The following is a 13,050-nucleotide window of genomic DNA, read 5'->3' as shown; positions in this document are numbered from 1 at the left end:
GCATTGTCTTGAGGAGGAGATCCAAAATCTCAGGAAAATGAGAATATTAGAATGATTTTGTTACTTTAGACCAGATAACCTACTCCTCGAGAGGGCTTAGAAGATACTGCCTTCACTAAGGTGTTGAGGAATGCACTGATGGTGGGTGCCTGGATACTCTTGAGCAGCTACGTGGTGGCTTCCTCCATATGCTGGCCCTGATAGTAGGAGATGCTGCTTGGAATGGGGGTGCCCACTTCCAGGAGGATGGTAGGGTTTCCAAATGGCAGACACCAGGGGAGGAACTCAAATGTTGGATGGGAGGTAGAAGTGATTACTGTAATGGGCCCCAAGACTAGAGAGGCAATCAAGGTGTCTTGCCTGGCAAGGATCTGTGGTGATAATGAATAGAGCATGATGTTGAGGGTTAAGAGAGACCAACAAGAGTACTGCTTGTACAACATCAAGAAAAAGCCAAGAGCTGGCAAGAGAACTTTAGACAGCTCTCCACTTGAGTAGAAAATCATGGTCTTAAAAAAAAAAAAGAAAAAAAGAAAATCATGGTCTTTCATTAAGTTTCCAGATCTAAGTTCACAGTTTGTAGACCCAAAACCCATGTATTTGAAGGGAGACCATGTCCCTTGATAAGGACTCTTACAATGCCAAGGAAATGCCATCCAACTTGGTACTGTGCACAATGGAGAAAGCAGAAATGCCACCAAAGTCTTATCTTCTGGATTTGACTACTGTGAATCTGATAAGAGTATAATTCCTGAGATTTCTGAGACATAGATTAATAGAAGGGTATGTAGATATATAGACACAAACATTTTCTAAGAAATGAGACTATGCTGTATTTTCTACTTTTACTAAAATAATGTTATGTGAAATTAGTATACTAGTAAAGAAACAAGGAAAACAAGGAATTTCTGAAGTTTTGAAAATGTTTCTTTGCCATATGAGAGGTGATTTCTTAGAATATTAAGAAATAAAGATTAAAATAAGATTGAGATGTGAGACACCTGGGTGGCTCAGTTGGTTAAGTGACTGACTCCTGATTTCAGCTAAGGTTGTGATTTCAGGGTGTGAGATTGAGCCCCACATTGGGGTCATGTTGAGCATGGAGTCTGCTTTGGATTCTCTTCCCTGCCACCCACCTCCACTTGCATGTGTGTGCACTCTAAAAAAAAATAACAAATTGACGTCAGAGTCATTTTTAATTTTATGGCTCAATTTTGAGAGCATTAATTTACTCAGTATAATAAGAAAAATAAAATTTACATTCTTTTTTTTTTTAATTTACATTCTTAAACCTTTTCCACTCACTCCTTCCACTCTGTTTTGTCAATTATAGTGTTATGTATACATTGTGGAGGGTTATAACATTTGTATTCTGTTCTATAATCATGATTATCATAATTACATAGAGTTAGTTTTTTATTTAAATCATTTGTATGCTCACCACCAGGACTTTTAGCACAACTTCCTCATAGTGAATTCCTTTATTTTGATTCATCTGTTGAGTGCTGAGATTTCATCATTAAATTGTTTTTTTCCAGGAAGGGCATCTCATTGTTATATTCATTGCATTTTTGCATGAATGAATAATGTTTCCTTATTTTTGGCTGGGCGTAATACACTGATGACCCTCTCTTCCCTAAAGCTTTGTACATAGTATTCCCCTGTATTTTGGCACTAAGCACTGTCATAATACCCCTTTTCTAGTCATCTCTTGGTTGCCTAAATTTCATCCTCAAGTATTTTTTTTCAAGAATGGTTTGGGTTCAGTAGTTTTGAGTCTTGTTATAGTATTCTTGAGCTGTTATTTTCCTCAATAACACAAATACATAAATACAGTGTGTTTTTTTGATATACACACTTAGCTCTTCATTCATTAATGGTAAATTTTATGATATGTCTGTGTGTACATGGATTTTCTTTTGCTGTTTTCTCTCTGCATTTTCTTCTCCATCTCTTTCCTTATCTCAAGTCTCTTGTCAATACCAGGGATCCAGTTTTCAGCCATGCTTATTCAGTTGATTGATGTTTCTACTTTAGAATTAATTTTGTGATCAGGTTATTTTGGTCCTTAGCTAATTCTATTGTTTTCTCTTCTTGTCTTTGGGTTCTTCTTGCACCGCCCTCATGCTCTTACTAGGTCTCATTGTCACTCTGCTTGTTCCTGATTTTGAAGTTGTATTTTCTTTCCTCAAGAATGATGGGCCTTCTTTCCTTTCTTCTCTCCTTTTCCCTCCTCCCCACCTCTTTTTTTTTTTTTTTTTTTTTTTTTAACTAAGGTTGTTTTTTACTTCATGTAACATTTACTTTCTACAGCTTGAGATGAGGAGAACAAGGAGAACTTAGTTGGGGCTGTGAGCAACTCTTTGTTAGAGAAGTTGATAACTACTATGCCTTTTAACATTTTACTCATGTCCTCCACCAGGATGTGCTCTCTGTATTGGAGGGTTTTTTTGGGGGGGGGGAATGGGAACTCTGAAGCCTCTTTTTCATCAGAACCCGCCATAATTTTTCAATTTCTCAGTTTTACTCATCTCTTTCCAGCAGCCAGTTCTCCTCCACGCAGTCACCCTCCCCACTCTCCCCTTAGGAGATCTTCCCCAGCATTCACCAGCTCCTGTCCCGCCGTGTCAGAACCTCTCTGTCATGGATGGCCAATGTGACAACCCTCTTTCTTTGTGGGGCTGCTGCCAGTGAGTGTTCTGTTGGTTTTTAATGCTCGTTTTGTTGTTCTTAAGAATTTTTCAGCCGTCTTGACTCAGAAGTTCCGGTGCCAGGTGTGTTCACTGTGAAGCCTAGGTTGCCTCAGAAACCATTTGTTCCCTTAGTGCCAGAAACATCCCAGCAGCAGCTGAATGACTGACCATTAGGGTGTGATGGGGAAGCTTCCTGGATTAAGATTGTCACTGTATTACCTGGCTAGCCTTTTCATCTCTCTCAACTCTTCATCTTTCATACTTCTGTTCACTTGGAATTAGAGTAGCTACCATTGAGTTGTAAGGCACATCCATCCCCAGAGCTCCTAATTGAAAACTCCTTCCCCTTCTTCCTTTCCCAGCCAGAGCACAGGAAGGGCCTCTTTTTCTACTTCCTAGAGCTTTAAGCCATTTTTCTACCAAGGCTTATAGAAATATAGATCTTTGTAATTTGGTTATGCATAAGGTTATTTTAGTTAGTATTTTGCACCACAAGTCCTTTTTAAAAATGTGTTGGATGCATTCTATCACTTGCACAATTTATGTTTCTGGTTTTGAAATTTCTGACATTGAGATGTGTTATTGAGTTGTTTTGGTCTTCCATGGGTTATGTACTGAGGAGTAATGACTCCGTCCATCCCCCTTTTTCTTTTTCTTTATGATATTATTAAAAGGTGTTCAGGCCACATCTGCTGACACTGATTTCACTGTAAAACAGTCACCAGGACTAAAAAAAAACATATATCCTAAGACCCCCAGAGACTTGGCTATCTGGTTGTTCCATCTTGGTCTTCTCAGAGCCTGGAATGTACTTCTGCTCTTGGACACTCAGGTGAAGTTTCAATTAGAATGAGGACATCATCATCAGTTTGCAAAATGATTTAGTCTGTGATGGAGGGCTGCGCTTTCAGGGACTTCAGAACTTCAGAATTTCACTCTTGAACTTCATATGTAGTGTGTATAGTGTATGTGGGGTAACGTGGTGAATGGAGCACTATGTCTCCCATTTTTACTTTCAAAAATGTCAATTTCAACCTAATAGCTTCCAGGCAATAAAGCCAATTTCTCACCCAAACCCCAACCACCAAGCCATCAAGCCCAGCATCTCAGGGGACTACCAGATACTACCAGATGCTTGTACTTGAGAGCTATTCACTTCACTTTCCCTGGAAGACATGCTGATCTGCTTTAATACATGTTGCGTGGGTGTACATAGCCAGTATAGGTACCTGGCCTACAGCCCAGTGCTTTTGGATTAGGGAACTTAAAGCTTTCCCTTCTGTATCACAGGGAGCTCTTTAGCTGGCCTTACTTTAAAAGGTTCCTTGGTGCTGGTGCATCCTATTTATCCCTGTAGGATATATATATCACCTTGACATAGAGACCTTATCGACCACTGAACATTCATCGCTTGGATGCTGTGTGCTCTTACATCCTCCACATTTTCCATGATTTACAACCTCCCGATCACCATTAGCTCCATTAGACATGATTGTTGGTCAACCAGGAGTATCTAGTAGTCCAAGATAAAAAGGACACCCTACTTCATGTTTACCTTTGAGATATACCTATAAGTAAAGGACTGAGCTGGAAAAGCCAAAAAATTCTTTTAACATTTACTGACAGGGAAGGGGATAGGAATCAGTACAATCTTGAATTTAAACAGATTTACTTTGGTGATGGCTTTGTAGTAATGAATATCATCATTAAGATGTTTCCAGAACATTAGAGTTCTTTTTCTTCTGGACTCCACCACTTATCAGGAGAAGACATGTCTGCCAGATGATGCTAACAGTAAGGAATCCTAGGCAAAGACCAGAAAGGTTCATAACATCTAGAAGTTGGCCAAGTAGTGTTGGTTCGAACAGACAAACCTGAGCTGTTTTACTTTAAAAGGCTCCAGAAACCCTGAGATTTATTCATTCATGAACTAGCATCACTGAACAATGGGTCCTGACATAATAACAAACTACTAATAATTTATGAACATCTATCTTTAGGCTTGAAATTACACTATCTCTATTTCATTTGTTCCTAATTTTTAAAAAACGAATAAACTGAAATCTGAACCTGGGCAGGGTCATTGATCAGTCTACTGGAGCTTTTCAAAAAACTCCGAGAAAGTTACTATGGGAGTACATTATTTAGAGCCTAAAATGAGGCAGCATCATTACTAATGATCTCATGGTGACTTCTGGTCATGTGTTTTTTCTTGGGGGAAGAGTTCTATAATTCTTCTGCATTGATTACAAGTCAACTGGTTACTTTTTCCTGGAGTATGTAAAATATATTGTTTTCCATCAATTTTAAATCACACCCATTCTCTCAATTTTTCTGAGGCTTTTGAGTATCCGGATATCCGTAGAACTCTCTGCCTCCATCTATTTCCTTTCAATGTGTGAACTTAAATGATTTTAACTAAAACTTATAAATTTATTATAATAATACTTGGTAGTGTAACATTGAGTAGAAATAATAATGTGTCCAAGAACTAAAAATATCCCAACTCAATAATTCATAAACTCAGATGCCTGAAATAATGCAGTAATATCAATAAAATTTTAAATTCTCTCTGTTCTTGGGATTAACATTGTAGTTGTGTGAGTCACAGAGTAAAGCATGCCCATTAATTTTAAATAAAGAAAACTTTACCACTTGGTATATAAAGAGAAGATGGTTATATTATATTTTCTATGTATTGCCAGCAGTAGAATAATAGGGAAGAAAGATCCCTAAATTTGAAGTAGACACAGATTCACTAGAATGTGTCTTTGTTCTCAGATGCAAAATAAATGTTTCTATATTACTTTATGCATTATTTTGTTCTGGTAAGCACATGTATCGAGAAGTGAGTATCTTTTCCTTTCTTCTCGATAGTATATATGTAATACATTCATAAGTGGTCAGAAATTTCTTGTTCATTTTCCACTCTAAGAAAAATCACAATAAGAAAAAAATGATGAAACCTGTGTTTATAAGCATATTCGATTTGTGTTTTGATTCTTAATTTGCAATTAGAGGATGAGAATTTCAAATCTCAAAAGAAAATAACTTCTGAAATTTAACGTAGCATGCACGCATGGAGAAATGAATGCTATCGCTTTAAGATAAGGTAGTCCGGTGATTCATTGCACGAAACAAGAAACAAGATCGATTTGGAGCAGGCTCCTACTGTTAGCTTTTTTGAAGATGGATTCTCACGCCGAAAATAACACAACATATTCTAGATAACAGCAGTTTTTCCCCCTGAAATCCACCAAAACTGAAGAAAAATCCAAGTGACTGTTCTTAGCAGCTGTGTGGCCCGGAGTTCACTGGGGAAGCTGGCTTCCTGCAGTCCCCTATTCATCACCTGCTTCAAAGACAGCCTGGCTGGCTATAGTGTGCAGGCCAGGTAGGGTGCCATTGTGCACAGTCTGGGAGGATTAGTATCAAAGCTGCGGCAACCAGGCCCTTGGTCTCGGGCTGCCATTCAGTCTAGCAGGGAGAGGCTAAGACTGGCCAAGGTCACAGTCTCCAGTGTGGAGTGGACTGGGAAAGGATCCTGAGAATAGAATGCTCTTTATGAAATCATGGCGCAAGCTTGCAGCACAGCAGGTGCCCTTCTGGAACACATAACATCTGTTTATGTTGGTCCACCGTAGCTGACAACAAGATAATAGAGCTTTGAAATTTATCATTTTATTTTTTAAAAAGACAACTGTATATACAATAATCCAGATGCGTATTTAGCTTCGAGCTTTTATTTGAAAATCATAAAGAAAACTGACCGATTTAATTGCTGCTTTTACGTGTATATATTGAAGCAAACAGCAAAGCGTACTGACTATTAACCATTTATAACCATTGCTGATCAGTAATACCCGAATTCTTGGGTAGGAAATACCTAGCATTCAACATAATTTTATTCAATGTTCAGGCATTTATGTCAACAGATTGCAGAACGATTTCCTGAATATGCCCAACTGTCTTGAATATTAGGAGGTTTGGATAAAATCCCTCCCCCCCACCCCCTACAGACGAGAGTATTTCAAGGGTGAGGTAATAATGACGCAAAAATAAAATTTTCAACTTGGACAAATTAGAGAAAAATTAAGCTGTCCATGAGTTGTCATGACGACAAGGATGTTCTGTTGATGAACTGTCCTCCTCATTGTCCAATCAGATAGTAGAGCTGAAGCTGGAGCATGAACAGGAGAAGACGCACCTATCACAGCAGCATAGCGCAGAGAAGGATAGCCTAGTCCGAGACCATGAACGGGAAATTGAAAACCTGGAAAAACAGCTTCGCGCTGCCAATATGGAGCACGAAAATCAAATTCAAGAGTTCAAGAAACGAGATTCACAGGTAATTATCAATAATATTTGATAAAACGGGTATCTATTTTTAAAAAGTCATCAGCGTTTAGTGTTTTCTTATTATTCTTGTTGGTGCACGCTGTTTGATCATTTGCAAAACTGACATATAAATGTGATTTTTTTTTGTTTTCTTCTCCCTACCCCCCCGTTTTGAGGATGAATAAGGCTTTAACTACAGAAACCACAGGTAGCCAGATTAAAAATCCCATGGCGCGCTATAACTTGGCCCCTTTTTTATAATCTTGTCTCGGTGCCTTTCATGATGGATTTTTTTAAGGTATCTGCCCCTTACCCCTCCCCTCAGCCTCAGCAAATCCCTATGAAATATATCAGCCTCACTCCTTGCTTTTTGTTTTAATCTCTGTAGGTAATCAAGCAGCTGTTTTAATATTTGCTTTTCCTTCCTGGTATTGCTTTTTTTTTTTTTTTTTTCCATTAGACTCTATATTTGATTAGATCACTCAGATGGTAATTGATAAAAATGACTCCAGAGAAGGGCTATTTCCCATCAGGTCTGTCGCTTTTTCCTACATGCACATTGCACATGCCTCCTAGCCTCCATCTCTGGAGTCCCTGTTGGAAGCCATTTGGCAGAATAACCCCCAGCTGTGGTAGCATTTGACTCTTCAAACTTATGGATGAAATGTGCACTGTCAGCATGGAAAATTATCTTTATAAATTTCAGATGAAAAAAAAATCTTATTGGGTGTGTGCATCTTTGTGGTATAATACGTTCTTTAGGGTATATATAATCAAAGGCCTTTAGTGTATCCACTTGAGATTGCTGGGACATTTTATTAAAGAAAAATTGAGGAGCAATTGATAACAAAAAAAGATAATTTTCTTTTCTAATAAAACCATATCATATACTAGGTCTAAATACCTCTTTTCCCATTGAAATCTTCACCATATTATTCATACCACACATAAGCTTCTTCCTAGTTATCCTTTCTCCCCAAATAATACAATTTTTAAACAATGAACTAAGCCTTCTATTTGTTATTACATGTGTTTGAACAATTTTATATAATCATCTAAACAATAAAAATACTACTGATTAAATAAGATGTTTATTTCTTGGGTGGAGGGCGGGAGGCGGTAAGGCAAAGAATAGGAGTTATTGGTTATTTTTCATTTGACCTTGAGTTGTCTTTTACCTTCAGAAAATGACTGGGCACTATATGTATACTCAACGTGGGTTTTTTTGGTCAATGTTATACATTTATAGGAAAACTATTTTCAATTTGTTTTGGGGGGGTTTGCTAACTAAAAAGGTAGTCATTGTAGTAGCCATGATACCAGAAGAGTCAGGTGGTTCCTGCTAAATCAACGTGTATTATATTTTTGCCACCAACCTCATTAGAGCCTTTATAAAATATATGCTGATCTTCTGATTGTTAGCCGTATAATTTACTAAGAATATTTTCAAACTCCTATTCTTCTTCAAAGATGATGCTAAGCCTTACCATTGTCTTCTATGATAAAGTATTTGGGTTCTGAGTCTGTGTAGGGTCTGTTTGCATAGTAGAATTGAATACTTGATATGATAAAATACATTAATTTATGTAACTTCCTACTATTTTGGTGCTGTTGTGGAAAGCTTACAGTAGTGGAGGCCAAATTTAGGAAATCTTTGTGATTTTACATACGTCATATCTGCCATATATAGGGTGCGGTTCATCCAATAACAAAAGGGAAATTTTAGAATTATTACATATAATTAAGTCACAGGGAGAGTACAATAAGGTTCTTAATTGAATTTCTTCTAATTGAAATAATCAGTATGAGGACCATATGACCTCTTCAAATATTGTAGCATAGGATTGTGTTTCTCCTATTTTGTGTCTTTCTTGGAACAATTGGAATTGCTGTCATGGGAATGCTAGTAAAGCAATGGAAACTAAGGCTAAATGCATTCTTGATCTGAATGAAAATGATTTTCTGTGTAAGCTAAATTTAATTGTTTTTAGAGAATGTGTTTTTAAAAAATCTTTCCCAATAAGTTATATTTTAAAAAATATTATCATGTATACCAAAATGCTAATAATTTGTATTTATTTTGGTTATTCATTGAGGATATTAATTCAATATTTCCTTCAGGTAAGATATAAATTTTTCAAATATATCTTTTCATGGTTATGATTTAAATAATATAATGTATACCTTTGAAGTCCTGAATTCCATTCACGAATTTCAAAAAAGCAAAGTGGATATATATTTTTTAAATAGATATTATTTTCAAATCATTGTTTTGTGGCTTGATACATGTGTGATGTATCTTAAATATTGGATTATATAATTTTTAGTTCCAGAGAGATTTGATTTTCAGTTCACGTTTAGCTACTCCCGTTTAGCAATGGAGGCCATTTTGTAAAAAGGATTGTTTGAAATACTTAACCAAAAGAGGACGAGTGAAGGTACCTATTTTGGATACTGCAGCTTTGCTTGCCATTTTTTCTTCCACCAGATTGTTCAATGCAGACAATATACTAAAGATCTACTTTTGGTTTCTTCCAAACATATAATGTATACTGATAAGAAAACCCATTATTTTAAAGTATAGTTACTTACTATACTTTAGGTAAATTATGCGTCAAACAGGAACTACTCCCTTTTGGTGAATATGCTGTATAATTATTACAGGTTAGTTGTTACCCAGGTAATTTCTGTTTTATAGAGAAATCCGAAGATATAGTAATGCAACTAAGGACAATTAACTATTTCTTTCATTTTATTTGGTGCATTTAGCTAATTATTCTATGCATATGTTATATCTTTGTCGTAACTTGATTTTCAATTAAATAGGATATTTTATGTTGTGATGCTTACATTTGTTAAAATTCACATTAAATTTTATCATCCTCATACAAGATGGTCAACCTGGTATCTACCTAGGGTCATAATGTTTAAGAAAAAGCATCCAGGTCAGTAGATAATAAGAAGTTACAACCTCATTATCTAATATTTCTCATTTGCCAGATCCCTCTTGTTGAAATTAATTTGGAGGATGATTTGATTGACTTAGTAATATTTTTTAATACAAAGAAAATGTATAGTTTTGTTAAGACAATCTTAGGAGAGCTTCTTCTAACATGGTGGTTCTGCATGTCATTTTGCTTTTGAACTGCAATGTAGTGAAAGAATTTCAACAGCTTATTCTTTTGAATGACAAGAAAAACATAACTTAGGTTCCTTGACCTCTTGGTTGTTCTTTTAGGACCCTGAACCACTTGGAGATTGCTTGATCCTTTTTATGTTTGTCACCAGAGTGAATGGTATATATGAATACTGTAGAGAACCTTTGTGACCTGCCCCAAAGGTGGGGTCACCATCATAGGACAGCTGTCTATGTGATCTGTTGGGGTACAGACACAGGAAGACTCAGGGTAACCACAACAGCCACTGTGAACCACCATCAGTATAGTAAGGCAAATTAGTACACCAAACTTAGAGAAGGTTATCATGAGATCCAAAAATACATTAAACTTAAAATTTGTATATAGGAAATTGGATCTTGCCTAACACTGGCATCTCAATGCCTTTCTTGATTGCTTAAACTGAGAACCATGATGCTCATATGAATGAACTTTGCATAATAAATGGACAGATCATCTTGATTTTGCCACTTTGATAAGTAAGAAGCTGCCTTGTTGCTAATTCTAGAATGCAGGATTTTCAGAAATCCTCCTTTCTCTTTTCTACCTAAAAATATCTTCCAGAAAAGCTATTTGAGGTCAGATAATTCTAATTTTTTAAATTATATCTCTGTAACATCACTTTGTTTTCCATGAATTTGGTAGCCTGGGTCCAAAATAAAAATGTCCATTTATAAACTGGGTATGTGCCTGTGTGCATTGGATTGAATACTGGCTATCATTCTTCAAAGACTGCTTATGGATAAATTTAGCAATATGTGTGTTCTGAACATTTCTGCTAAACCTATGCATGGTCTTTGGGCTTTTGTAGGGAAATATTTTTCCTTTGAACACATTGAGTTTAATTTCTTTATGTGCCAACCACTTTCAAAAAGGATTTGAGGCAGCATTTTGTAATAAACACACATTTAAACAGGTAAAATATACTGAAAATAGTAATTAAGCAATAAATGTTATTAACCCACCAGAAGATCTATATCTTTTTTAAAAAATGCTTTAGTTAAGTACAAGTTTGAGCTTTGAGCTCACCTAGAAGCCACAGCAAAGAGGGAAACATGATGAACTGTATAGTTCTAATTATCTATGAAAGAAATCATACTAGTTCATTTTTTTCTAGCTCTCAGTTCTAGATAAATTTATGACATTATTTTTTGTAATGTCATATTTATTTTGTCAGTGGCCTTTATGCTAAGGCCATAAAGCATAAAGGCCACTGACCAACGTAACTGCCAATGACGATCTCTATATGTTAAGACATTTGGAAATAAAATCTTGTAGGACCAGATTCTTTAAGTACTTTCACAAAATGTAATTAGCGGGTTTTATTTTAATGTGTCCAAATTTCATGTTAATTAATTGAAAATACCATCATTCTTAATATCAGAAACACATCTGCTTCAAGAAGGGATCCAGTTTTGTACATATTATGTAATAAAATGAAAGCATATTTTAAGTCACAAGCCTAGCAAATTCCAGTACTTTCATTATGTGACTGATCCTGAAACCCTTAGAAAAATGTCTTTAGGAAGTTCCAATTAGAAACATGGCTGGGATTAGAAATAGTTTAAGAGTTAATGCCCTACTAGTAATTTCCAAGACTGTTACTCTCTTTCTTCTGATTCTCTTGTCCTCTGAATTTATATTATGGAAAACTCTGAGAAATAAAAGTAAGTGGTAATTTGGTCCAGTAGTGTAGGCTATTTGTATCTATTTGTAAAATAGGTTGCTTTCTACCTACATAACCAAACTGGTACTTTATCATCAATATTTATTCACTAATATCATTTACTTTGTTTTGAGGTAGTAAATATTTTTATCTCTTTGGGTGGACTGATGTCTTGGAAAAACCAAACTATGTAAATATCTTTCCCCCAACATAATGAGGCTGTTGCTGTTAATGTAACCCCGCTTTTTGTTCCCCTTGTGTCCCTGGTGACACATACAGCCACATCAGAGTGGTTGCCTGGTGTTCCAGCTGTGTACACACCACACTTTGATACTTTCCCCGCTACACTGACTTATCTGTGTTAGATGGAAAGAGGAATGGAATTAAGTGTGTTTTTAAGTATTAAGGGGGGTTTTGCTACAATGTACATCATGTTTAGTGTCAGACATAAGAGATGGTGGGAAGATATTTTTAGCATTTACTTTATTATTCTGCAAAAAGAAAAGACTTTTTCAGTGGACTTGTGGCAAAACCACACATTACAATTTTCCATTTATTTTCTTTAGATGAAGTTTTATAGTATTATCTAAGTGCTGTGTTTAAGATAGATCAAAACTTACTGTAGACATTTAGAATATAAACAGAGGTTGTCCTACTAACTAAGCCATTTTTAAAAGCCTGCAGGAGGGAAGTACTGTTTTTCAGATATTAAAAGCATAGGTTATACAGAATTTTCCAAATACGACCAAAGTTCTTATATATTGACATGGATATATATCAATGCAGAGATGTCGTTTTACTAGTATCCAATGGTAGTTTGTCTAATAGTATCACATATACTTAATAGTATGTTTTGTTTATATCTTATATATATTTCTGTGTACAAGAATACTGTTTCTTAGGTGCTTCGTTAGGAGGAAAGATGGAAAGATAACCTTTCAAGTAAAGTTTACATTTTTCGTAGATCACTAGCTTTCTTTTTCCATTGTAATTCTAAAATTCTGTAGTTATTTTCATCTTTTAAGAACAAAATAGCATATATACCTATAATTAAACTATTATAAATAATTCAACTTGATCCTCATTGTGGAGAAAATTATATTAAGATGAAAAAATAAAAACAAGCTGAGACAAGGAAATCAGTTTCTCTAAGAATGATCCATTTGTAGAAGTACTA

General features: G+C 35.7%; 1 protein-coding gene across 4 annotated transcripts in view; it reads left to right on the top strand.

The window, feature by feature from the left end:
* Positions 1–13,050, top strand: part of CEP112 (centrosomal protein 112) — a 399,815-nt gene that overhangs the window by 186,514 nt on the left and 200,251 nt on the right. For all 4 annotated transcript variants that reach the window (XR_005364290.1, XM_038546802.1, XM_038546803.1 and 1 more), the window contains exon 20: positions 6,859–7,041. Coding sequence is in view for 3 of the 4 variants with exons in the window: in XM_038546802.1 (XP_038402730.1) it covers positions 6,859–7,041 (183 nt within the window). In the remaining variant the exon portion in view is untranslated. The remainder of the gene's footprint in view (positions 1–6,858; positions 7,042–13,050) is intronic.

This window comes from Canis lupus, chromosome 9 (genome assembly GCF_011100685.1).
Source record: "Canis lupus familiaris isolate Mischka breed German Shepherd chromosome 9, alternate assembly UU_Cfam_GSD_1.0, whole genome shotgun sequence".
NCBI lineage: Eukaryota > Metazoa > Chordata > Mammalia > Carnivora > Canidae > Canis > Canis lupus.
This window is presented reverse-complemented; position numbering and strand designations above follow the sequence as displayed.